The sequence below is a fragment of the Rhinopithecus bieti genome, unplaced genomic scaffold (assembly GCF_001698545.2).
Source record: "Rhinopithecus bieti isolate Rb0 unplaced genomic scaffold, ASM169854v2 scaffold_13247, whole genome shotgun sequence".
Lineage (NCBI taxonomy): Eukaryota > Metazoa > Chordata > Mammalia > Primates > Cercopithecidae > Rhinopithecus > Rhinopithecus bieti.
In genome coordinates this window covers 2,368,132-2,392,059 of record NW_016807505.1, presented here as the reverse complement: position 1 = coordinate 2,392,059, position 23,928 = coordinate 2,368,132, and the positions used below count along the sequence as shown (strand labels likewise).

Genomic DNA, 23,928 nt, shown 5'->3' with positions numbered 1-23,928 from the left:
AGAAAACCAAACCCCGCATGTTCTCACTCATAGGTGGGAACTGAACAATGAGATCACTTGGACTCGGGAAGGGGAACATCACACACTGGGGCCTACCATGGGGATGGGGGAGCGGGGAGGGATTGCATTGGGGAGTTATACATGATATAAATGATGAATTCATGGGTGCTGACGAGTTGATGGGTGCAGCACACCAACATGGCACAAATATACATATGTAACAAACCTGCACGTTATGCACATGTACCCTAGAACTTAAAGTATAATAAAAAAAAAAAGAAAAACATCAGATTAAGTCTAATCATATTAGCAATAATATTCAAGACAAATTGATTAAATAATACAATGGGCAGAAATTATGAGAATGGGTATAAAAACAAGATCCAACACCATGTTGTCTAGGGGAGACACATTCTAAATTCAAAGATACAAATAGTTTAAAATGCAAAAGATGGAAAAAGATATAAAATGCAAACACCAAACATAAAAGATACAAAGTAGCTATACTAATATTAGATAAAATACACCTTAAATTGAAAATGCTACTAGAAATAAAGAGAACTATTTCATAATGATAAACAGTCTATGTATTGGGATATATAATAAATGTAAATATTTATGTACCTAACAACTCAGCCCAAAATAGCATAAAGAAAAAGCTGACATAATTGAAAGGAGAAACAGACAATTCAATATGCAACAATTGGAGACTTCAGTTCTCCACTTTCATTAATAGAGCAATTAGAAGATCAACAAGAAAACAGAAGATTTAACAAAACTACAAAACAATGAGACTTACCAGACTTCTATAGAACACTCCATCCAATAAGAGCCAAATACACATTTTTCTTAAGTGCACATAGAACATTTTATGGGACAGAGCATATGCTAAGCCATAAAACAAGCCTCAATAAATTCTAAAAGACTGAAATCATGTGAAGTCTATTCTCCAACCACAGTGGAGTTATATTAGAAATCCATAACAGAAGGAAATTTGCTAAATTAACAAAAGGATGGAAAATGCAGAACACAATGAATGAGCAAGAAGACACCGTCTAAAGGTACAAACCTCCCTGATAGCAGCAAGACACAGAAAGACAGAGAACGGTACCACTCCACTAACTGTGCTGTGGAAACCACTCTTGCTCTTAAATAGAAAGAATAAATGATGAACCAAAAAAAAAAATAACGACAACCTTTCAAGACATAGACAGTACAATAAGACATAAAGAGAAACAAACATTAAAAAGTGGGCAAAGTTCAAGTGTAGAGTTTTTATTAGTTTTCTTTTCACATGCATTTTTTTACAACCAGTGGTAAGTTATCATCAGTTTCAGATAATCAGTTATGAGAGTATTTGCAAGCCTCATGGTAACCTCAACTCAAAAAACATAAAACAAATAAAGAATAGAAAGAAATTAAAGCAAACCACCGGAGAAAATCACACTCACTAAAAGAAATACAGGAAGGAAAGGAAAACGGCACAAAACCGAGAATACCAATAACAAAACAGCAGAAGTAAGTCCCTACTTAGCAATAATCACATTGAATGTAAATGGACTAAACTTTCCAATCAAAAGACATAGAGAGCTGAATGGATGAAAATCAAAAAAGACTCAATGATCTGATCTGTTGCCTACAAGAAACGCACTTCACCTATAAAGATGCATATAGGTTGAAACTAAAGGGATGGGAAAAGATATTCCATGCCAATGGAAACCTAAAAAGCAGCAGGAGTAGCTATATCAGACAAAACAAATTTCAAGACAAAACTGTAAGAAGAGACAAAAAGGATCATTATCAATGATAAAGGTTCAATTCAGCAAGAGGATTTAATAATTTTAAATAAGTATACACCCAACACTGGAGCACACAGATACATACAGCAAATATTATTAGAGCTAAAGAGAGAAACAATCAATAGCACAACAATAGCTGGAGACTTCAACGCCCCACTTTCAACACTTGAAAGATCTCCCAGACAGAAAATCAATAAAGAAACACTTGTCTTAATCTGCACTATAGAACAAACGGACCTAATAGATATTTACAGAACATTATATTCAATGGCTGCAGAAAACACATTTTTCTCATCAACACATGGATCATGCTCAAGGGTATACCATATGTTATGTCACAAAACATGTCTTAAAACATTCAAAAAAATTAAAATAATATCAAACATGTTTTCTAACTGCAATGAAATAAAACATTATAAACAAGAGGAATTTGGAAAACTATATGAACAAATGGAAATGAAACAATATGACCCTGAATGACTAGTGGGTCAATAAGAAAATTAACAAGAAAATTGAAAAACTTCTTGAACCAAATGAGAATGGAAACACAGCATACCAAAGTCTATGGGGAACAGCAAAAGTAGCACCAAGAGGGAAATTTATAGCTGTAAGTGCCTCTATCAGAAAAGAAGAAAAATTTCAAATATGTAACCTAGTGATGTGTCTCTAAAGAACTAGAAAATCAAGAGCAAGACAAACTCAAAATGAGTAGAAGAAATAATAAAGATCAGAGCAGATATAAAAGAATTTGAAGTGAAAACAATACAAAAAAAATCAATGAAACAGTAAGTTGGGTTTCTTTGAAAAGATAAACAAAACTGACAAATCTTTAGCCAGACTAAGAAAAAAAGAGAGATGACCCAAATAAGTAACATTGGAAATGAAGAAGGAGACATTACAACCGATAATGCAGAAATTTAAAGGATCATTACTGGCCACTATGATCAACTATATGTGAATAAATTTGAAAATCTAGAAGAAATGGATACATTCCTAGATACATACAACCTACCAAAATTGAACCATGAAGAAATCCAAAACCTGAACAGACCCATAATAATTAATAAGATCAAAGCCATAATAAAAATTATCCCAGTAACTAAAAGCCTGGGAACTGATGTCTTTACTGCTGAATTCTACCAAATATTCAAATAACTAAAAGCAATCCTACTCAAACTGTTCCTAAAAATAGAGGAAGGGATACTTTCAAGTTCACTCTATGAAGTCAATATTACCCTGATACCAAAACCAGATAAAGAAATATAAAAAAAAGAAAACTACAGGCAATATCTGATGGATATTGATGCAAAAATACTCAACAAAATACAAACAAACAGAATTCAACAATGAATTAAAAAGATCATTCATCATGTCCAAGTGGGATTTGTCCCAGGAATGCAAGGAGGGTTCAACATACACAAATCAATCAGTGTGATATATCATATCAACAGAACAAATGACAAAAACCATATGATCACTTCATGCTGAAAAAGCTTTTGATAAAGTTTAATATCACTACGTGATAACCCTCAAAAAACTGGGTGTAGAAGGAATATACCTCAACATAATAAAAGCTGTATATGACAGACCCACAGCTAGTATCATACTGAATGGGGAAAAAACTGAAAGCCTTTCCTCTAAGATCTGGAACACAACAACAATGCCTACTTACACCACTGTTATTCTACATAGTACGTGAAGTCCTATCTAAAGCAATCAGAGAAGAAAAAGAAATAAAAACATCCAAATTAGAAAAGAAGTCATCAAATTATCCTTGTGTAAAGATGATATGACCTTATATTTGGAAAAAAAACTAAAGATTCCACAAGAAAACTATCAGAACTGACAAATTTAGTTAAGTTGCAGGATACAGTTTGACATACAAAAATCAGTAGCATCTCTATATGCCAAGTGAACAATATAAAAAAAGAAATTTTAAAAGTAATCCCATTTACAATAGCTACACATAAAATTAAATACCCAGGCATTAATGAAAGATGTGAAAGATCTCTGTAATAAAAACTATAAAACACTGATGAAAAAATTGAAGAGGATACCAAAAAATGGAAAGATATTTTATGTTCATGGATTGGAAGAATCAATATTGTTAAAATGTCTATACTATCCAAAGGAATCTACAAATTCAATGCAATCCCTATCAAAATACCAATGATAGTTTTCACAGAAACAAACAAAAAAACTATCCTAAAATGTATATGGAATCACAGAAGACCCAAAATAGTCAAAGCTCTCCTGGGCAAAAAAAAAAGAACGAATCATATTACCTGACTTCCAATTACATTACAAGGCTATAGTAGCCAAAACAGAATGGCAGTGGCATACAAAACAGATACATAGACCAACGGAACAGAACAGAGGGCCTGGAAACAAATCCATACACCTACAGTGAACTCACTTTTGACAAAGATGCTGAGAATATACACTGGGAGAAAGAGTGTCTTCAATAAATGGTGCTAGGAAAACTCGATAATCATATGCAGAAGAACGAAACTTGGCCCCATCGCTTGCCTTAACAAAAATCACGTAATGTAATCCCAGCACTGTGAGAGGCCGAGGCGGGCAGATCATGAGGTCAGGAGTTCAAGACCAGCCCGGCCAACATGATGAAACCCCGTCTCTACTGAAATTACAAAAATTAGCCAGGCATAGTGGCGCACGCCTGTAGTCCCAGCTACTCGGGAGGCTGAGGCAAAAGAATTGCTTGAACCCAGGAGGCGGAGGTTTCAGTGAGCCAAGATCATACCACTGCACTCCAGCCTGGGTGACAGAGCGAGACTCTGTCTAAAAAAAGAAAAAAATCACAATGGATTAAAGGCTTAAATCTGAGACCTCAAAATACAAAATTACTGAAAGCACTACAAGAAAACACAGGGGAAACTCTCCAGGACACTGGTCTGAACAAAAGTTTCCTGATTAATAGCCCACAAACAAGGCAACCAAACAGAAATGGACAAATGAGATCATGTCACATTAAAAAGCTTCTGCATAAAAAAGTAAAATAAAACAAAAGCTTCTGCATAGTAAAAGAAACAATCAACAATGAACAAAGTAAAGAGACAACTCATGGATGCGAGAAAATATTTGCAAACTACCCATCTGACAAGAGATTAATAACCAGAATATATAATGAGTTCACACAATTCATAGGAAAAAATGTAATAATCTGATTTTTAAATGGGCAAAATGTTCGAATAGACATTTCTCAAAAGAAGATATACAAATGGCAAACAGGCATATGAGAAGATGCTCAACATCACTGATCATCAGAGAAATGCAAATCAAAACTATGAGATATCATCTCACCCCAGTTAAAATGGCTTTTATCCAAAAGTCAAGCAATAACAAAGGCTGGCAAGGATGTAGAGGAAAGGGAATCCTTGTACACTGTTGGTGGGAATGTAGATTAATAAATCACTATAAAGAACATTTTGGAAGTGCTTCCAAAAACTAAAAACAGAGCTACCATATGATCCAGCAATTCTCCTGCTGGGTATATACCCAAAATAAAGGAAATCAGTATATGGAAGAGATATCTCCATTCTGATGTTCACTGCATTGCAGCACAGTTCACAACAGCCAAGATTTGGTAGCAACCTAAGTGTCCCTCAACAGATGAATGGATAAAGAAAGTGCAGTGTATACACATAATGGAATACTATTCAGCTATTGGAAAATGAGATCCTGTCATTTGCAATGCCATAGACAGAACTGGAGATCGTTAAGTGAAATAAAGTCAGGCACAGAAAGACAAACATTGCATGCTCTCATTTGCGGGATCTAAAATCAAAACGATTGAATTCATGGACATAGAGACTAGAAGGATGGTTACCAGAGGCTGGGAAGGGTAGTGAGGACGGTGTGGGGAGTTGGGATGGTTAATGAATAGAAAAGGTTAGAAAGAATGAGCAAGACCTAGTATCTGATAGCACAGTAGGGGAACTATGGTCAAAAATAATTTAATTGTACATTTTAAAATAACTAAAAGCATATAACTGAATTGCTTGTAACACAAAAGATAAATGCTTGAGGGGATGGATACCCAGTTTTCCTTGATGTGATTATTATGCACTGCATGCTTGTACCAAAATGCCTCATGTACCTCATAAGCATAAATACCTACTATGTACCCACAAAAATTGAAAATAAAAAAGTTAAATAAAATTGGTCAAAAACTAAACAGCAATTCCACTCTTACATGTACATCTAAGAAAAACAAGAACATTTCTCCATGTAAAACTTATACATATATATTCACGGCATCATTATTCAGAACATCCGCTAGTGAAAAACAATCAAAATGCCTATTTAATGTTATCAGTATGAACTGACGAGGAGACAAACAAAACACAGCCATGTAATAGAACATGATTTGGCAACCAAGAGAATAAGATGAAAGAAGCACTGACGCAGGCTATCACATGAATAAACCTGGAAAACATTTAAGAAACCTGTCACATATTCTAATGGCTCCATTTATATCAAAAGTACATTACAGGCAAATTTATAGTGACAGAAATTAGATTATTGGTTACCAAGGGCTCAAAGAGGAGTGGCAAGGATAAATGTGGAGTGACTACCCCGAGTGAGTAGCTTTCACCTTTTTGCAGAGATGAAGATGTTCTAAGCCTAAATTATGGCTGCACAATATTGTGAATATGCTAAAAGCCACTGGATTGTGCACTATAATCAGATGAATTTTATGGTATACAAATTATATTTCAATGAAGGTGTTTTCACACAGGCAAAAATATTTTCAGCCATATTGAAAGGGCATAATATTAACTGAAGGGAGATTATTATAAGTTAAAAACATATACAATACTATAAATCTTTAATGCAACCACTAAAATAACAATATAAAATTGTAGTTATAGCTATTAGGAAAATAAAGGAAGACAATCATAAAAAGAGGGGAAAGGAGCAAAAAAAGAGACAGGACCAACAGAAAACAAATAAAAAGATTGTACACTGAAATCGAACTACATCAATAGCAACAGTAAATATAAATGCTCTAAAGACTCCAATTTAAAGGCAGAGATTGTTAGATTGGGGACTTTTTTTTAAAGGCAAGATTCACCAATACGTCATCTGCAAGAAACGCATTTTAAACATAAAGACAAACATAGGTTAAAAGTAAAAGGATGAAAAGACGTATATACCATACTAACACTAGTCACAGAAAAGCTAAAGTGGCTATTTTAACATCTGACAAAGTAGATTTCATAGCAAAGAATATTGCTAGGAATAAAGACTTTCATTATACAATGATAAAGTGGTCAGTTAATTAAGAAAACATAAAAATCCTAAATTCATTTACCCCTCGTAACAAGGCTTCAAAATTCATGACTTCAACACTGATAGAACTAAATAAAAATACAGCTACAGTTATTGCTAGAAATATCAAAATCTCACTCTCAATAACTAATAGATAGAAAAGCAGCAAGTAGACTTCAACTAAAGTACAAACCAACTTCACCTAATTTGTCTCATTTATGAAACACTCAGGCTAACAACAGTGGAATACACATTCTTTCCAAGTACACAGCATGAGCGACCATGGTCTGTGCCATAAAACAGCTCTCAATAAGCTTAAAAGGATTTATGTTATTCAGAGTATGTTCTTTGGGCACAGTGTAAGTAAATTAGAAATCAATAACTGAATGATATCTGGAATAACCTCAAGTATTTGAAACACAAATACCACACATCTAAATACTCCATTGGTCAAAGAAGACATCAAAAGGAAAATTAGGAGCTATTTTTTATTGAATGTAAGTGAAATTAAAACACTGAAATCTGTAGGATGCTAATAAGGTAATACACAGGAGAAACTATGATCTCTGCGTCTACACTGGTCCTCGAACTATGGGTTATGAGAACAATAATCTGATCAGTATAGGCACAGTAATATTTCATCAGAGGATCTGTAAGATGTCTTGGATAGTGATGTTAATTACAGACTGACGAAAGTCAGACAGCTGACTTTTAAACAGTAAGACAAAGTGTTTAGGACAGTCAAGTTGTCTAAGGGCTCTATTCCGGTACTCATAAACCCACCTGAAAAAGCAGTGTGTGGCGCTGGGAAGTATGGAAGGCACCTGACACCCCCTGCCACCTTATGAATTATGGGCCAGGTACCATCACCTGGAATTCTCTTTTTTTTCTTTTCTCTTTTCTTTTTTTTTTTTTTTTTTTTTTTTTTTTTTGAGACGGAGTCTCACTCTGTCGCCCAGGCTGGAGTGCAGGGGCATGATCTTGGCTCACTGCAAGCTCCGCCTCCCGGGTTCAGCCATTCTCCTGGCTCAGCCTCCCGAGTAGCTGGGACTACAGGCATCTGCCACCACGCCCAGCCCATTTTTTTGTATTTTTAGTAGAGACGGGGTTTCACTGTGTTAGTCGCAATGGTCTCGGTCTCCTGACCTCGTGATCTGCCCGCCTCGGCCTCCCAAAGTGCATTACCTGTAATTCTTACAGCAGGACTTGGATATAGGTTTAATTATCTCATTTAGAGACAGAAACCCACAGGCCAGTGAGAGTGTCTCTTTCACTGTGAAACCTGCTGGTAACTGGTGGCAGAACTCATTATGTGAGTCCAGATCTTTTCCCACTCACACACTTTCTAGTCCACACTGCTCAATTCCTGGAGCAGTAATGAATAAACATAAGAAACAGACCATTTGTTATTCTATGAACCGAGCTGAATATTCAAATCAAGACCAGTCACTAGATTATACTTCAGGACATGTCACCTGAGTTATTTGCCAAACAGCATATAAGAAAAAATAAAATACTTATATGCTGAAACCTCATTATATATTCCCTATTTTTGAAAACCAGCACATATTTTTAATGAACTGTGAAGTGCATGGGTGGGCTCCAACACAGCACTGTCTCACGGAGCCTCTACTGTGATAGGAGGGGCATGGTGCAATCCTAGGTACTCAGGTGTGTGTGTGAAGGGTCAACCGCCCAACGTGGTGAGGAAGAGGCGGGGAAAGTTCAGCCACCAACCTGTGTTAAGCTGAGGTCTCAACCCGGCGGCCTCTGGATGTCTACTTAGTCTCTCCTGGAGATGACAGGTATAATTTCTGTACAGAATTTATTCTCCACCTCCCTTATGCATTTGAATTAACTTTGTGAGAGAATCAGTTAACTAACTCTACAGTAATAGCTTTTACTTCAAGCACAGCAATTAAGAATGTCTGTTTCCTCTCCTCCTACATCTGTTCCGAGAGTGGAGTGAATACATTTGAATTATTTTCTGGATACACAGTAATTGCTGGTAAATGACAAGTCATTGGTCTGCATGGTGGGCTGTGGATTTCAGGTGAGGACTGGCCAGGCTGAACTACTTGAACAGCTGACACAGTTACCAGATGTGCATGGAGAAGGAAAAGGTTGGTTTGACTCATTGAGTCAGAAGGTGGTCCAGAAAGCAGCTACCAGCCTGGGGCACCTAGAGGGTGAGTCATCAGGACACAGTGGATTGAGGGACCCCAAAATATCCCACACTCTACCTCCAACTCCCACTTCCTTCACCTATCCTGCGGCATTTGTACTTTACTCCTTTGGATTAAAACATTGTGTCTCCTATTTTTCTTAAAATATGGAAACAATCAGGATGAAGGGCTGTTGTATGCCTTAATTATCATAATATCTTAATCATACATCTGATTCTTTGTACGGCCCTTCACACACTCCAAAATTCACTCAAACAGGGCCTTCCAATCTAATCTCTCAAAACCCTGTGGCAGGGCATGGCGAGGTTATTCCATTTACACCAAGACCAGCTCGGAAAAATGCAGGCGGGGGGGCTTCACCTGCTTTCCGCTGGCTAATCCAGTCCTCTCGGAGGTGGCCCACCTGTGACTGGTGCTCCTTCAGCTTCCAGCCTAGAGTTCTATGGCAACTCAACTGTGCTCATAATTTTTCACTGAAAGACATCAAGGAGCTGTATAAAAGGCTCGTTTAAAATTATACTTCAAGGCCCACACTTTATTGCTTTTAGTTGTTTTAAAACCTAGTATCTGCAACAAAACTAACTCCTGACCTATTTGGGGGACACAGCCCCACTCTTCGGTCATTTCCTGTTTTCCCTTCCTCCTCCAGGAATGGGCAGGGATTCCTCTCGCACTGCCCAGCAGGGAGTTGTCTGCATCACCTCAGCTATCCTGAGTCAATGCCCAGTGTCATGTCCAGCCTGGAAAGTTGGAAGAAAGCAAGCGCTGGTGGCATTTTCCTCCAGTGCCCCTGCCCAGGTTGGGTGTGTTGGCAGCCACAGCAGAGGAGGAGGCTGGGGTCTCCTGTCATGGGCTGCAGCCATAACACACCTCACCTCCTCACCATGCAACCAGCTTCAGCACATACTGAATATTCTGATGCCATATTTAGCAGAAGTTTCAACTGAACTGGGAAAATGCATTTTAGAAAAGCCTGGAACAGAAGTTCAGATATGCAAACACCCGAGGAAGCCCTCTAGTCATTGATACAGCCAAGAGAAGATGATTCAGATGTTTTGCCTGCATTCAGCGAACCCATCGGTCAGCATCGCCCAGGACTCCACAAAGTGTCTGTTCACCTTTAAAAGCCAATATGTAACCTTTTATTTTTCCCGGCACGACCATATTTGGCACAGATTGATTGCCCACATACTGGGGATGGAATCTGCATTCTCTAATCATCTGTTTTCAGGAGAGTGGTTCAACTTTCTTGAAACCCCGAAGGAAGTGAAATTCACTTAGGTCATTTCTCTTCCTTTTCGCAATTTTCTTATTAAAAGGTTTATCCTCCACCAGCCTTTCCCAGCTCACATGACAAGATCTGTTCCGAGACAAATGATACCCTACATCACCCTGAACCAGCTAAGGACAGGACTGAAGCATTACTTACAGTGATGGATAAAGAAGGGGAACTAAAACAGATACATCCATAGTTTAGAAGTTAGTTGAGAAGAAATAATGTCTAAGAGAGTAGTCATTATTTTTAAAACATAATGATCAGAATTCAGATTATGAAAACTAATTAGAGGATTCCATGCAGATTTGTTACTTCCACGCAACATGAACGAACGAGTCTATTAAATCCCATCTATTTGTTGTTAAAAATAACAGTGATGCACAATTGTTTCCTGATGACGGATCGCTGTGCAGGAGGAGTTGGACCACGTATGTTGGGAGATGCCAACATACATGGATGCCTCCATAGTTAGGAATTGGAAACTGCACCCTAGGGGGGAAAAATGACCAGTCCTCAGCTGTACACTGTGGAAAGTACACAACAATGTTGTAGAAACTGTTCACGGTCACACCATACCACGTTATCCTCAAGACAGTCCTTCAAAACATTATTATCCTCGTTTCAAAGATGAAAACACTGATGCTAGGAGAAACTCAGCACCGCAGTGGGGAGGTGGGGAAGGGACATGAAATGAGGGAGGGCTTCCTGTAGGGGGCGACAACGAGGCTCGAAGACAGGCATGGTATGAGCTCAGCACAGATGGGGGGCAGGGGCGGGGAGAGGGGGGAACAGGCCAGGACAGCAGCAAAATCAAGGGTCCAGAGGGAGAAAACAGGAGGTCCAGTGTCCCTGAAGTACCGGGCACGTGATTCACAGAGTCAGGAAATGGTAGTGAAGAAGCAGAAAAGAAACAGATAATAGTTTGAGGCTTGAGGCTTGTCTCTTTATGTCTTTTTAAAATTATTTTCCTTTTAGAGACAGGTTCTTGCACCATCTCCCAGGCTGGAGTGCAGTGGTACAGTCATAGCTCACTGCAGCCTTGAACTCCTGGACTCAAGCCATGCTCCTACCTCAGCCTCCCAAGTAGCTGGGACCACAGGCGTGTGCCACCACATCTGGCTAATTTATTTTTTTTTTCTTTTTCTTTCTTTCTTTCTTTTTTTTTTTTTCTGTAGAGACAAGGTCTCTATGTTGATCAGGCTGGTCTCGAACTCCTGGGCTCAAGTAATCTTCCTGCCTCAGCCTTCCATCTTTATGTCATTTTAAGGGGCTTGGTCTTTATCTGAGAAGCAAAGTGCAACTTTCAAGAGTTTCAAATTAAAGAGGTTAATTTAGATGAAAGTGGGAGTGCCCCTATCTACTCCTAAGTGCTATCTGGAGACTCCCCTTCTCTTGTCTCTTGCCATCAGAAGAACGGAGAGCCTCTCGGGGGCTCAAGGTGTGCCAGGGACGGGGATGTATAGGAGGTGAGCGATGAGCTGGCCTCTCCCACGAACTAATAGTGAATCCATGTACAGCACATTATGTACATATGAGTTCACTGCACCTTGACGAGGGATGAGAAGGCCTGATGGTTACAGCAAATGAAACTGGCTAGATTGGGAAAAAAAGAAAGTCATGAGAAAAGAAAAGGGAGTTAGACGTCTATAGGAAGTTCTCTTTTAAAGCAGAGCCCTTCTGAGCCGTGAAAGAAAATGGTTTCTAATTCAGCATCTTTTACGAGGAGAGCTGTTCTTGGGCAGTGACTCTGTTCTCTGATTGAATATCATCAAGTTGCTGGGTTCTGCCAATCAGTTGTGATTTAGCATTTAAATGAGACAGGAGGAGAAGTTGTAATTTGTCTCAGTGATCATGGGTACTTGCATCAGCCCCCTCTGCTGCCCCAAGGACCGGACAGTGTTCACTGTGGAACGCTGAAGTCACGAAACCAAAGAGGAGCATCCTGCCTCCTGACTTTATGTTCAGTTGTTTGTTAAAAACCTTTTCACTCACAAAGCACAGAGCATGTTCTCACCTGTGATGATGACTTACGAGGACTAAATGACACGATGCTTTAGGGGAGCTGCCTTCTTTGAAATGAACACTTGCTCCTGGTGTATACATACGCTGTTTTGTTTGGGAAATTCACAATTCCTTGTGTACATGATGGAAAAATAAAATCTCTAGGACTGTGAATTTTGCTTGCCTGTTGCACATGGCAGCACCTTAGTATATCTTCTTGCAAGCGCTGCATTGCCGGGGTGCGAGGAATATTTTTGAATAGGCTTGCCTTGAGTTTTCTACAAATAGTGCAATGGTCAAATCATCTTGCTGTAGAGCCAGAGAGACCTGGGTTGGAAGCCGAGCTCACCCACTGTCTCCCCATTTGCAATTTTCTACCTCAGGGGACCCATGGGGTGCTCAATGATACCATGAGGAAGATGCTTCCCTGTCGCCTACCACAGGATACATGAACTTCCCACTGCACTTGGCTTATCCAGAGGGGCAAGGAGCCAGCCTTGTGTATCTTTGCCCTCCGACTGAGCAGCGTCTGACAAGGAGGAAACTGGTAACATATTCTAAAGTGTCTCTTTCCATATAAATGCAGAATTGCCACACACTCTTCACACTGGAAAGACTTTCTATCTAATTAGGATGCAAACACCATGATGACAATTGAATTTGCGAACTTGTGCAACGGGAATTTAGATATATCACTCACTGAAGAAATATTTTAAAGCTGGAAGGAAAGTTAAAAGTCATTTTAGTCCCTCTCCTTCATTGCATAGGAGAGGCGACTGAGGAATGAAGGATGACATTTCTCCAACACTGCACTAGACACGCATCTACACACATGGATTTTGAAATTCTATGGCTACTGGAACCAGCATAGTTCCAGGTCCTGCTACAGACATGCTGGAGTCCTGGGCTTGGAAAAACGGAGGGACAGTGTGCCTGGGCAGTGTGAGCACTAGCAAGCTGTCAGGCAGTGGAGCCTCCCGGAAGAGAAGCAGCAAGCCACGGTCAGGCACATCCCACCGACGGTGTGTCTGCTGCAATCCCCCCTTCCCCTTACGGTCACCACAAGGCATGTGAGTGCCTGTACCAGCAATTGTATGTGCCACTTCCCTCCTGGCCAAATATACCACTCCTCTCTTGGGTCAGAATCTACTTTTTGATCTATCAATTGTCAATCTATTCAAATAATCCATAGAAAACTAGAGAGAAAATAGGCAAGGATATAGAACTGAACAACACATTCAGACAACAGGATCCAGTCCATCCACTGATGGCAGGATACACACTCTTTTCAAGGCCATGGAGCATCTGCCAAGATAGACCATATCCTGGATGGCAAACCAAACATTAACACATTTAAAAGAATTAAACTCGTATGGAGTATATTCTCTGATCATAGTGGAATCAGGCTAGAAATCCATAACATACAATAGGAATATATCCAAGTACTTGGAAACTAAAACACACTTCTTTTGTACAGAAATGTTCACAGCAGTTTTATTCACAAAAGTCAAAATTTGGAAACAATTCCATTTCAAAACCTAAAACACAATGATCGAACTCCCTCTTCAAGAGTAAAATTTGGGAATGTTTTCAGTTGAAAATCACGTCCTCATTGGGATGAAAGTTCTCTACGAGACCAAGTTTTTTTTTTTTTTAACTTTTATTTTAACTTCAGGGGTACATGTGCAGGTATCTTATATAGATAAACTCATGTCATGGAGGTTTGTTGTACACATTATTTCATCACTCAGGTAATTAGCCAAGTACCCATTAGTTATATTTCCTGATCCTTTCCCTCCTCCCATCCTCCACCCTCAAATACGCCCCAGTGTCTGCTGTTCCCCTACGAAACAGGCTTCTAAATAATTCATGAGTTAAAGCAAAAAATTTCAAGGGAAATTAAAAAACACATTGAGCTGAATGAAAATGAAAATATGACATACCAAAATTCATGGGATGAAGTTAAAGAATTACAGAAAGGAAAAGTTCCTTACATAAGAAAATAATAGTCTCAAATCAAAGAATCTAAGTTCTACTTCAAAAAGAAGAAAACCAAAATAAGCTCAAAGCAAGAAAAATAAAGGAAATAATAAGTATAAAAGCAAAATTGATGTCATTGGGAACAAAATAACAGAAGAAGTACCACACAAAAAGTTGGTTCTTTAAAAAGGTCAATAAAATAAACCTCTAGCAAGACTGACAAAAAAAGGAAGATGACACCAGTTACCAGTATCAGAAATGAAGCAGGGATATTATTAGAGGACCTACAGACATCACAGAAGATGATGAGGGAATATCGTGAACAATGCTGAACACATAAGTTTGACAACTTAAAAGAAATGGATCAATTTCTTGAAAAAACCACCACAACTTTAATATGAAAGTGATCATTTGAATAGACTTATTAAGGAAATGAAAAAAAAACTCCCAGAAAAGAAATCTCCTGGCCCAGAGGGTATCACTGGAGAATTTTATCAAACATTTAAAAAATCAACACAAACCCTTATATAATCTCTTCTAGAAAACAGAAGATGAGGGAGTACTTCCCAACCCATTGTATAAAGCTCCTATTACCCAAGACTGAAAATAGTCCCTTAAACACGGAAATGCAAAAATCCTTAACAAAATATTAGCAAATAGAATTCAGCAATATACAAAAGGAGGTTTTTAAAAGAGGTTTTTTTTTTTTTTTGAGACGAGTCTCACTCTGTTGCCCAGGCTGGAGGGCAGTGGCCGGATCTCGGCTCACTGCAAGCTCCGCCTCCCGGGTTCACACCATTCTCCTGCCTCAGCCTCCCGAGTAGCTGGGACTACAAGCGCCCGCCACGTCGCCCGGCTAGTTTTTTGTATTTTTTAGTACAGACGGGGTTTCACCGTGTTAGCCAGGATGGTCTCGATCTCCTGACCTCGTGATCCGCCTGTCTCGGCCTCCCAAAGTGCTGGAATTAGAGGCTTGAGCCACCGCGCCCGGCCTTAAAAGAGTATTATTAAACACCATGACTAAGTAGGATTTACTCCAGGGATGCCATACTGATTCAATATTTGAAAATCAATTAATATAATCCACCGTATTGACAGACTGAAGAAATAATCATATAATCATACCAACTGAGGCAGTAAAAGGAAGCCTTTGGTGAAATTCAAGGCCCATTCATGATTTTTTAAGTATCGTGAAACTTTTTTTTAATGTATCAGAAAACTAGAAATAGACAGAACTTTCTCAACTGGATAAAGAACATGTACAAAATACCGCCAGCTAATCTCACACTTTATGGGAAAAGACTGAAGGCTTTGCCCCTAAGATCTGGAACAAGACAGAGATGTCCATTCACACCACTGCTGTTGAACATAGTGCTGGGCGTTCTAGCCAGTGCAACAGGCAAGAAAAAATAAATAAAAGATACCCAGACTGGAGAGCAAGAATGAACACTCTCCCTATTTGCAGATGACAATGATGGTGTACATAGAAAATGCCAAGGAACCTACCAACACAAAAACAAAAAAAAGTCCCAAACTTCTATTACTAATCAGTTCAGCAAGTCAGAGAACACATCAACATACCAAAATCAATTGTATTTACTATACTAGCAATTAACACAGGCAAAATGAAATGTGAAAATACAGTACTATTCACAGTCACTCCAAAAAACAATACTTTGTCATAAATCTAACAAAATACATTCAGGTCATATCTCTTGAAAACTAGAAACCACTGATATAATGATATAAGAACATAAAGAAGATCTAAATAATGAAAAGACCTATCATATGCATGGATTGGAAGATGCAACATAGTAGAGATGCCAGTTCTTTCCAGATTGATATCTACACTTAACAAACTCCTACCAAATCCCAGCAGGAATTTTCTGTAGTTACAGAAAAAATTATTCTAAAATTTATATCGAAAAGCATATGAACTATAAGAAGTTAAGATGAGTTAATGTTGAAAAGGAGGAATAAAGAGGTTGAATTACTTGATAAAATTTGAAGACATAATACAGCTATGGTAATAAAAAATGTGGGTATAGACGGAGTGACAGACACACAGATAAAACAGAATGAAACAGAGAACCAGAAATAACCCACACCAGTCAAGTCAGCTGATTTTTGACAACTTCATAAAAGCAATTCAGTCAAGGAAGGATAGTCTCTCCAACAAATGGTGCTGGAGTAATTGGGCATCCATGGAGGGTGGGGGAAAATAAATGAGATCTAAATCTTACATTTTGATTTTATATAAAAATCAAAACAGTTAACAAATTAAAATGTAAGGGATGAAATTAGAAAACTTTCCGAAGAACACAAAGGAGAAAATCTTCAAGAGCTAGGGCTTCACACACAATTCTTAGACAATACTCTAAGGGCTTCACACACAATTCTTAGACAATACTCTAAAAGCATGCTCCATAAAAGAAAATCAATAAAATTGGATTTTGTCAATATTAAAAACTTTTCCTCTGTGAAAGATGCTATTAAAAGGATTAAAAGCAAGCTGTAGATTTGACATAAAGGATCATACCTAGGATATATAGCGAACTCTCAATATCAGCAGTAAAAAAATAAAATAAGACCAAATAATCAAATTTTTAAAAGGGCAAATAAGATGAAGAGACAATTCAATGAGAAGAATACACTGATGGCAAAAAAATAAATAAAAGAGGAGTTCAGTATCACTAACAATTAGGGAAATGCAAATTAAGACAGCAATGTGATATCAACCTATTAAATATATACCTATTAGAACAGCTAACATAAAAAATAGTGGAAATACTAGTTGCTGGTGAGGATACAAAGAAACTGGATCTCTCAGATATTGCTGGTGGAAACGAAAAATAGTGTATCCGCTTTGGAAAAGCGTTTGACGGTGCCTTAAGCAATTAAACATACTTCTGCCATACAACCCAGCAATCGTACTCCTGGGCATTTATCCTAGAAAATACAATCTTATGCTCACATAGAAACCTGTATACAAATGTGCTCATTCATTTTATTTGCAATAGACAAAAACAGGAAACAATCAAAATGTTCCCCAATAGATGAATGGCTAAAGAAGCTGTGATACACTCATACCACGAACAAATATTCCACAGTAAAAAAGAACAAACTACTGACATGTGAAACAACTTGAATGAATCTCAAAATCATTTTGCTGAAAAAAAAAAAAAAAAAAAAAAAAGCCAGTCTCAAAAGGCCAATGATTCCATATATGTAACATTCTCAAAGTGACAAAAAGTAAATAGATAAGAAGTAAATAAACAACAAATTGAACAAATGTGAGACTGACAATGGTTAGAAATTGGGGGGAAGGAAGCAGATGTGACAGTAATGGGATAGATAGCAAGGGGAACACAAGATCCACTTTTGCTTGATGAGGAGTTCTGTATCTTGATTTCAAGGATCGCCACATAAGCCTACATGGGGTAAAATGACACAGAGCCATGCTCCTGCATGGCTCCAATGTCAGCTTCCTGGTTTGGTATCCCACTAAGTTATCTATTGTGTGACAAGTACAGGAGACCTTTCTGTACTGTCTTTGCCATCCTCTTGGAATTTACAATTACTCAAAAGTAAAACCTTTAAAACCTATCACTACAGAATATTTTTCTATCAGGATAACAAGAAACAACACTCACTTCCAATATCCGGCCTCAGCTTTTTATCATATTCTCTTAGCAGCTTGTTGAGAATAAGAGTCACGTCAGTGTCTTGGGATTTTGGAGCCAAGACCCACTTTTGGTTTGATGACGAATCTTCATACTCATCCTCTTCCACCTTTCTGGACCTGGAGTTATAGCACAAAAATGAGACAAGTAAGTGGCAGCAGCGGCTCTAGGGGGAGCCTAAGTTTGTCCTATCCAAGTACCATGAAATGGGTAGAAAGTCCGCAGTACCCACAGCCCAACCACACACGTGAAACCCCGAAAGTTTTTTTAAAAAAAGAAAGAAACACAAAATAGGAATGATTCCATAGGAAGAATGCTACTGCTATTAACAAGGTATGTTTTCATTAAATGTCACAAGACCATCCCCCATCCCCGTTAAACTACAGACAACGTGGCAGGTAAACAATACCAGAGGGCTAACCAGCAGGCAACACGACCCTTGAATCCACCCTGAGAGACTGGGAAGGCCAAGGCACAAACCTTCTAGAGGTTTTCCATACGGTGATTGTATCACGTTGTTTCCACCCCTGACCACCAAGACCTCATTTTAGTTGAAGGTGAGATTAGCTTTTGCAGAGTGGACTCATTCAAAATAGTTGAGTCTGACTCTGTGCTTCTCTTGGAGGCGGGAATCTGGGGGTCCAGACACTTGGACATTGTGAGGGGGTCTGCTTTGCCGGCACTCAGGTTGGAAGCAAGGACAGAGATGTCTGCTGGTGACTAGTGAAGACCCTCTGGCAATCTGACACGCCTCAGTCAACACAAACTGATTCATCTTCTGCACAGCAGGCTAACACAGACATGAAAAACTAAGCTTTCGAATACATCTTCAACATTCTGACTTCTTAGTAAATGAGTCTCAGTGAACGCCTGGGCATCTCTGAGCTTGTTTTGTGCAGAGAGGAGCTGGACAGCCTCCTCTCCCGGGTGACACACACTGACAGGAGTGCCTGAATGGAGAGGCCTCAGGATGACCAGCTATTTACTTTTTAACCTTTTTTATTTTATTTTTTATATTTTGGTTCTGCAGTTTGGGTTTTTAAAAAAAAAAAATTGGTTTATAATTGACACACACTTGTACTGGACAAGCTGGTTTTCTCAATGAGTGAGGCCATCGCAACACTATAGTCACGTGGGCTTAGAGAGTAGATGGTCTCCTTCTGCCTTAAAGCAGCATTTCCAGGCAGACTACCGTTGGCCCCAGCAAGAAAACATGTGAAATAAACCAACCTTTCCTTTCTAGTTTGTCAGTGTGCATGCTTTAGTAACTTTTTCTTCACAGAAGAGAATAATAAAAAGAACTGAAAACTGCACGGAGGCAGATTTGTCCTGACTGGATATGAACTCTTTTATGTTCAGCTTCCCAGATGGGAGCCAGAATGTTCGTGTCATGTCAGCACACTTGTGCTCTGAGATGTAAGTTTCTTGAACTTAATTTTGAGAATTGTCTAAATTATCTGTAATTAACAAGATGTTAATTAAAAAAATAAACTTTCACGTTCATTTTTGCTACTTAATTTAGGTCTTCATATATACACATATGCATACTTATGTAATATACACATGAGTCTTTTAAAGTGTGTTAACTAGCCATAATGTAGACTAGAGTGTTGGCCAGATAGTCTAAGCCTGGGTGAACATGTACATAAATGAGAGATCTTGACAATGAGTATACAATATATGTCTCAAAAAATGACTTCACCACTTAGCGTTTTTCCTAGGCTGATCCTAAACTGTAATTCTATTTCTTGAGTACCTATTGGCTAGAAGGTTAAATTAAATCATCCATAGAAAACTATAAATTGCTGTTGTTTTTTAAGCACATTTGATATTCATGATCGATAGGAACTTTTAAAGGTGGGGCACATATTCAGTAAGGAATATGTTGCATTTCATTATTTATAAAAGTGAACATTTACAACTAATACTACAGAATTTTAAATGTTACTCTAAAATATTTCTTGTCATCTGGCCAGACATGGTGGTTCACGCCTCTAATCCCAACACTTTAGGAAGCTGAGGTGAGTGGGTCATCTGAGGTCAGGAGTTCGAGACCAGCCTGGCCAACAGCGTGCAACCTTGTCTCTACTAAAAATACAAAAAAGTAGCTGGGCATGGTGGCACATGCCCATAGTCCTGGCTATTCGGGAGGCTGAGGCAGGAGAATTGCTTGAACCCAGGAGGCAGAGGTTGCAGTGAGCTGAGATAGTGCCATTGCACTCCAGCCTGGGCAACAGAGCAAGACTCCATCTCAAACAATAATAATAATAAATTTTAAAATTAAAATATTTCGTGTCATCAGGAGTATTATCAGAAATGTTAATTTTATCATCTTGCAAAATTTTTTTAAAACTTATAAAGAGCAGGTTGAAGCATTTACATAGCTGGGAATCAAGCACTGCCCCCAGGACAGGGCAAATCACTACAGAGCAAGGGCATCTGGGGCAGTGAGGAGAGGCTGGTAGCTCATCTCAGCAGAATCTGGCACAACATGCTCAGGACACTTGGCGATTCAGCCCAGGTGCCTTCCTCCCTCCCTCTGCTGTCTCTGTCGCTTTCCCTCTCTCTTCTTCCCCTCCCCTCCCATTCTCCTCCCCTCTCCTAGCCCCACCACTACAGAGCCAGACCACAGACTCCACACTCTGTTATTGTCTATGGCCCACAAACCGAGCACAGTAACCAGCTTTTCATCATTCTCTGTGTACGCAGCCTTCGTTTTTGAAAATTACTTCCAGCTACTTACAGGTATTCTAATAAGCCTAATTCTCCCTCTAGTGGTGATGAGAGGGTTTTCCTGAAATTGCAAGAGCTTCCTCCTTAGAGGCCAGTACAGGTGGCAGTGAGGGGACCAAGAAAAGAAAGCAGAAACGTTCTCTTCCACCCTTTCAGGAGGCATATCAAGGCCCCAGCTGTGTAACCTGGTTGGGTTGGCAGTGGGAAGAGTGAGGCCGAGATACTCTAGGTCCCTGGGCTGTGAACACCCTTCTCCCTCAAATCCTGAAAATGAAACAGAAGCCTCATATTGCTAGTGCCAGACCACCAGGCCCACAGGAAAATCCTTGCTTTGATGAAAATGAAATCTCATCTCAGAGGACCCATTAGAATGTGGAGAATATAGAAATATTTTCTTTCCCTAAATTCTAAGTGAATTATATATAGTCTTTACGAGCACTGTTACTTGCATTGTTGGATCCCGAACACCATTACTGCAATTAGCTTTTTCTTAAAAATAAATCAGTGATGTATTGTCATTGTCAAAAAACAACCCTCCGATGTTATCTTCATGTCTTACACCTTTGCTTAAAGCAGAAGGACCGAGAAAAAGTCTGAAGTATTTTTAAACATGAAAAGGAGTTCCTAAACCTCAGAAAGCAGTTAAGGCATCACCAAGGTCTGAGTGGGAATCGGTGCGTTTTATGAAGCCCATGGGTGTCAAAATGGGGAGCCCCCCTTCTGGGGTGCTCCTGAGCCATCACCACAAAGCACAGACATCAGACCCTTATCCAAGGAACTCCCACAGCAGGAAGGAACTGAGAGTGCAAATGAGAACCCCCTCCGAATTCAAAACAGTTTTGAAAGATGACACTGCACATCAGATCGTTTCACGTGTCTGTACAACCCATTCAGAGAACAAAGACACTCTCAAAGAAGAGGCATATAGAAATAAAGTTAGTATAAAATTGGGATTTTTTAACTGATCTGCAAGCTCTATTATGAAAGCTAGGAAACCAACCCAAATACAGAACAAATGAAAATCATTATGTCTGTCTTCGCAGAATGGAAGGATGAAGAATCCCAAGAGATTCTGCGTATATTTGGGAATCCCCAGTAACCGGACTGTTTTAAGGCAGAGGCTAAGGTATCTTCCTCCTAAGCACATGCAGTAGTGAGGACGATAGTCTGTGTTTCTTTTAGAATGTTAAGAATCCAGAGATCTAAACAGTTGATTACTGAACCCGAAGGGCTGATCACTCGTTTGAGCTGGTGGCAATAGAAAGGTGGCAGAGATGTGACTGCTGGCCTCAACGTTATGCCCGGTGCTGTCTACCTCCCTCTCTGCCTCTAAACAGACACACAACCAGGAATAAGCAACCTCAGAAAGCATATTTCCATTTCTTTCACCAGCTGCCTCTTTAGATAGAAAGAAACTTCAGCTGAAAGGCCCAAGGAGTGCTCTGTCTCTTTGAAAGAGTTGCCAGTGAGTCACCGGTGGAGTCGGCTTCCACACTCAACTCAGCGAAGAGGAGCAGTGGCAAGGGGGAGGGCCAGGGCTTCCTTCCTCAGGGTAAGCACCTCTGCCCAGTTCAGGAGGGAGAACTGGGGGCCTCTTTTTAGTAGGATTTATTCATGTGTCTTCCTAATTCCTTGAGAGTTCACAAATATGAATGAAAAGGCCTGATGGTGGCCAGGCCTGTGCGCGCAAGGATGCCCTCTGATTCTCTGGCTCCCAGAGCCAGGAAATGGAGAAGCGTCAAAACAAGAGGGTTTAGGGGCTAGGGGCACGCTGAGCTTCCTAGGGTGGGGAAAGGGGAAGGCCGGACACTGCTCCGATTTTTAAATCACAGGGCAATCTGCAAGTTCTAGCCAGAGATCCAGCCAGAGAGACAGAATTAAAGAAACTAAACCCAGAATCTCCGGTTGTATTTACAGCAACAGGGTTTAACCCTTTGGGTCCCACTGTCTTCGTATCCTCATGCGCCCTCTTCGTCTCTTCTGGAGTGATTCTGAGCTCCCATTAGCTGGCTGGTGTTCTGGGAGGAAGGTTGCGGAATTTATGGTGAGATAATTTCTTACATTACCAGGCAGAAGCCTTATTATCCATTTCAACATGCGTGCTTTATGGGGGTGGGAGTGCGTGTGTTCCTGTGTGTGAAAGTGGCTGATCTGGAAGGTAGGTGTGTGTGTGTGTCTGCAGGACCTGGGAGGGGAGTCCTCTCAGACAAGCAGGGCTTTCTGCTGCCCACCTGGTCCCAATCCCCCCGCACCCGCCTCCAATGCATTAGCTCTTTCCAGCCCGGTCTAAACTGGGCAGTTAGAACCACGGTTCCCGGGTTCTTGGAAATTTCAGAGTGATGGAAATGACAGAGAATGTCAGCCAAAGTGTGTGTGTGCGTGTGAGCCCCTGAAACAGCTGAGGTGGGAATTAGGGGTCGGTAAGGAGCCAGAAATGGCCCCTGCCCCATGATCCTGGTTTTCAAAACCCCTTAAAATCACCAGATCCTAAAAGCCTCAGGAGACGAGCCATTCATCTGAGTCCCCACACTCCCGGCTGCAGTGGAGAAAGCAGACGACCGCGTCTAAGGGAGCTGGGACAGGTGAGGTGTGGGCCGACTTCCCCGTCCCCTCCCGGCCCGTGCCGCAGCCCAGCCGACGGCTGGCGCGCCAGGGACTCCGCCAGACAGCGCCCCCCGCCGCCCTGTCGCCCAGCTCGGGGCCTCCGGGGATGCGGCCCCCGCGCCACTTACCGCGCGTGCAAGCCCGAGAACAGGCAGAGGAGGAGTAGCAGCTTCGGGGCCATGGTGCCGTGGAGCTCGGGGCGCGGGGTCCGGGGCCTCGGCCGGGCGCGGCTTCCTGCAGCGCAGACCTCGTCCCCGCCGGCCCTCTTTGCCCTGGCTTCCTCCGAGGCTGCTGGCGGCGGGCGGGACAGGAGTCTACTCCGGCGCTGGCCGCGCCCCCGCGGGGCGCACACGGGACGCACACGGGACGCC

General features: G+C 40.3%; 1 protein-coding gene and 1 long non-coding RNA gene across 2 annotated transcripts in view; one reads left to right on the top strand and one right to left on the bottom strand.

Annotated features, from left to right (window-relative positions):
• Nucleotides 1-23,922, bottom strand: part of GABRG3 (gamma-aminobutyric acid type A receptor subunit gamma3) — a 559,764-nt gene extending 535,842 nt beyond the window's left edge. Inside the window, exons 1-2 of the mRNA XM_017882409.1 lie at nucleotides 23,686-23,922; nucleotides 18,191-18,339 (exon numbers count right to left, since the gene is read on the bottom strand). Coding sequence (XP_017737898.1) covers nucleotides 18,191-18,339; nucleotides 23,686-23,738 — 202 coding nt within the window. The 5' untranslated portion in view covers nucleotides 23,739-23,922. The remainder of the gene's footprint in view (nucleotides 1-18,190; nucleotides 18,340-23,685) is intronic.
• On the top strand, nucleotides 22,208-23,530 carry LOC108535968 (uncharacterized). Its single transcript, XR_001887380.1, has 3 exons — nucleotides 22,208-22,505; nucleotides 22,871-22,997; nucleotides 23,438-23,530. It is a non-coding gene; the product is annotated as an uncharacterized LOC108535968 (long non-coding RNA).
• Nucleotides 23,923-23,928: the final 6 nt, after the last annotated feature.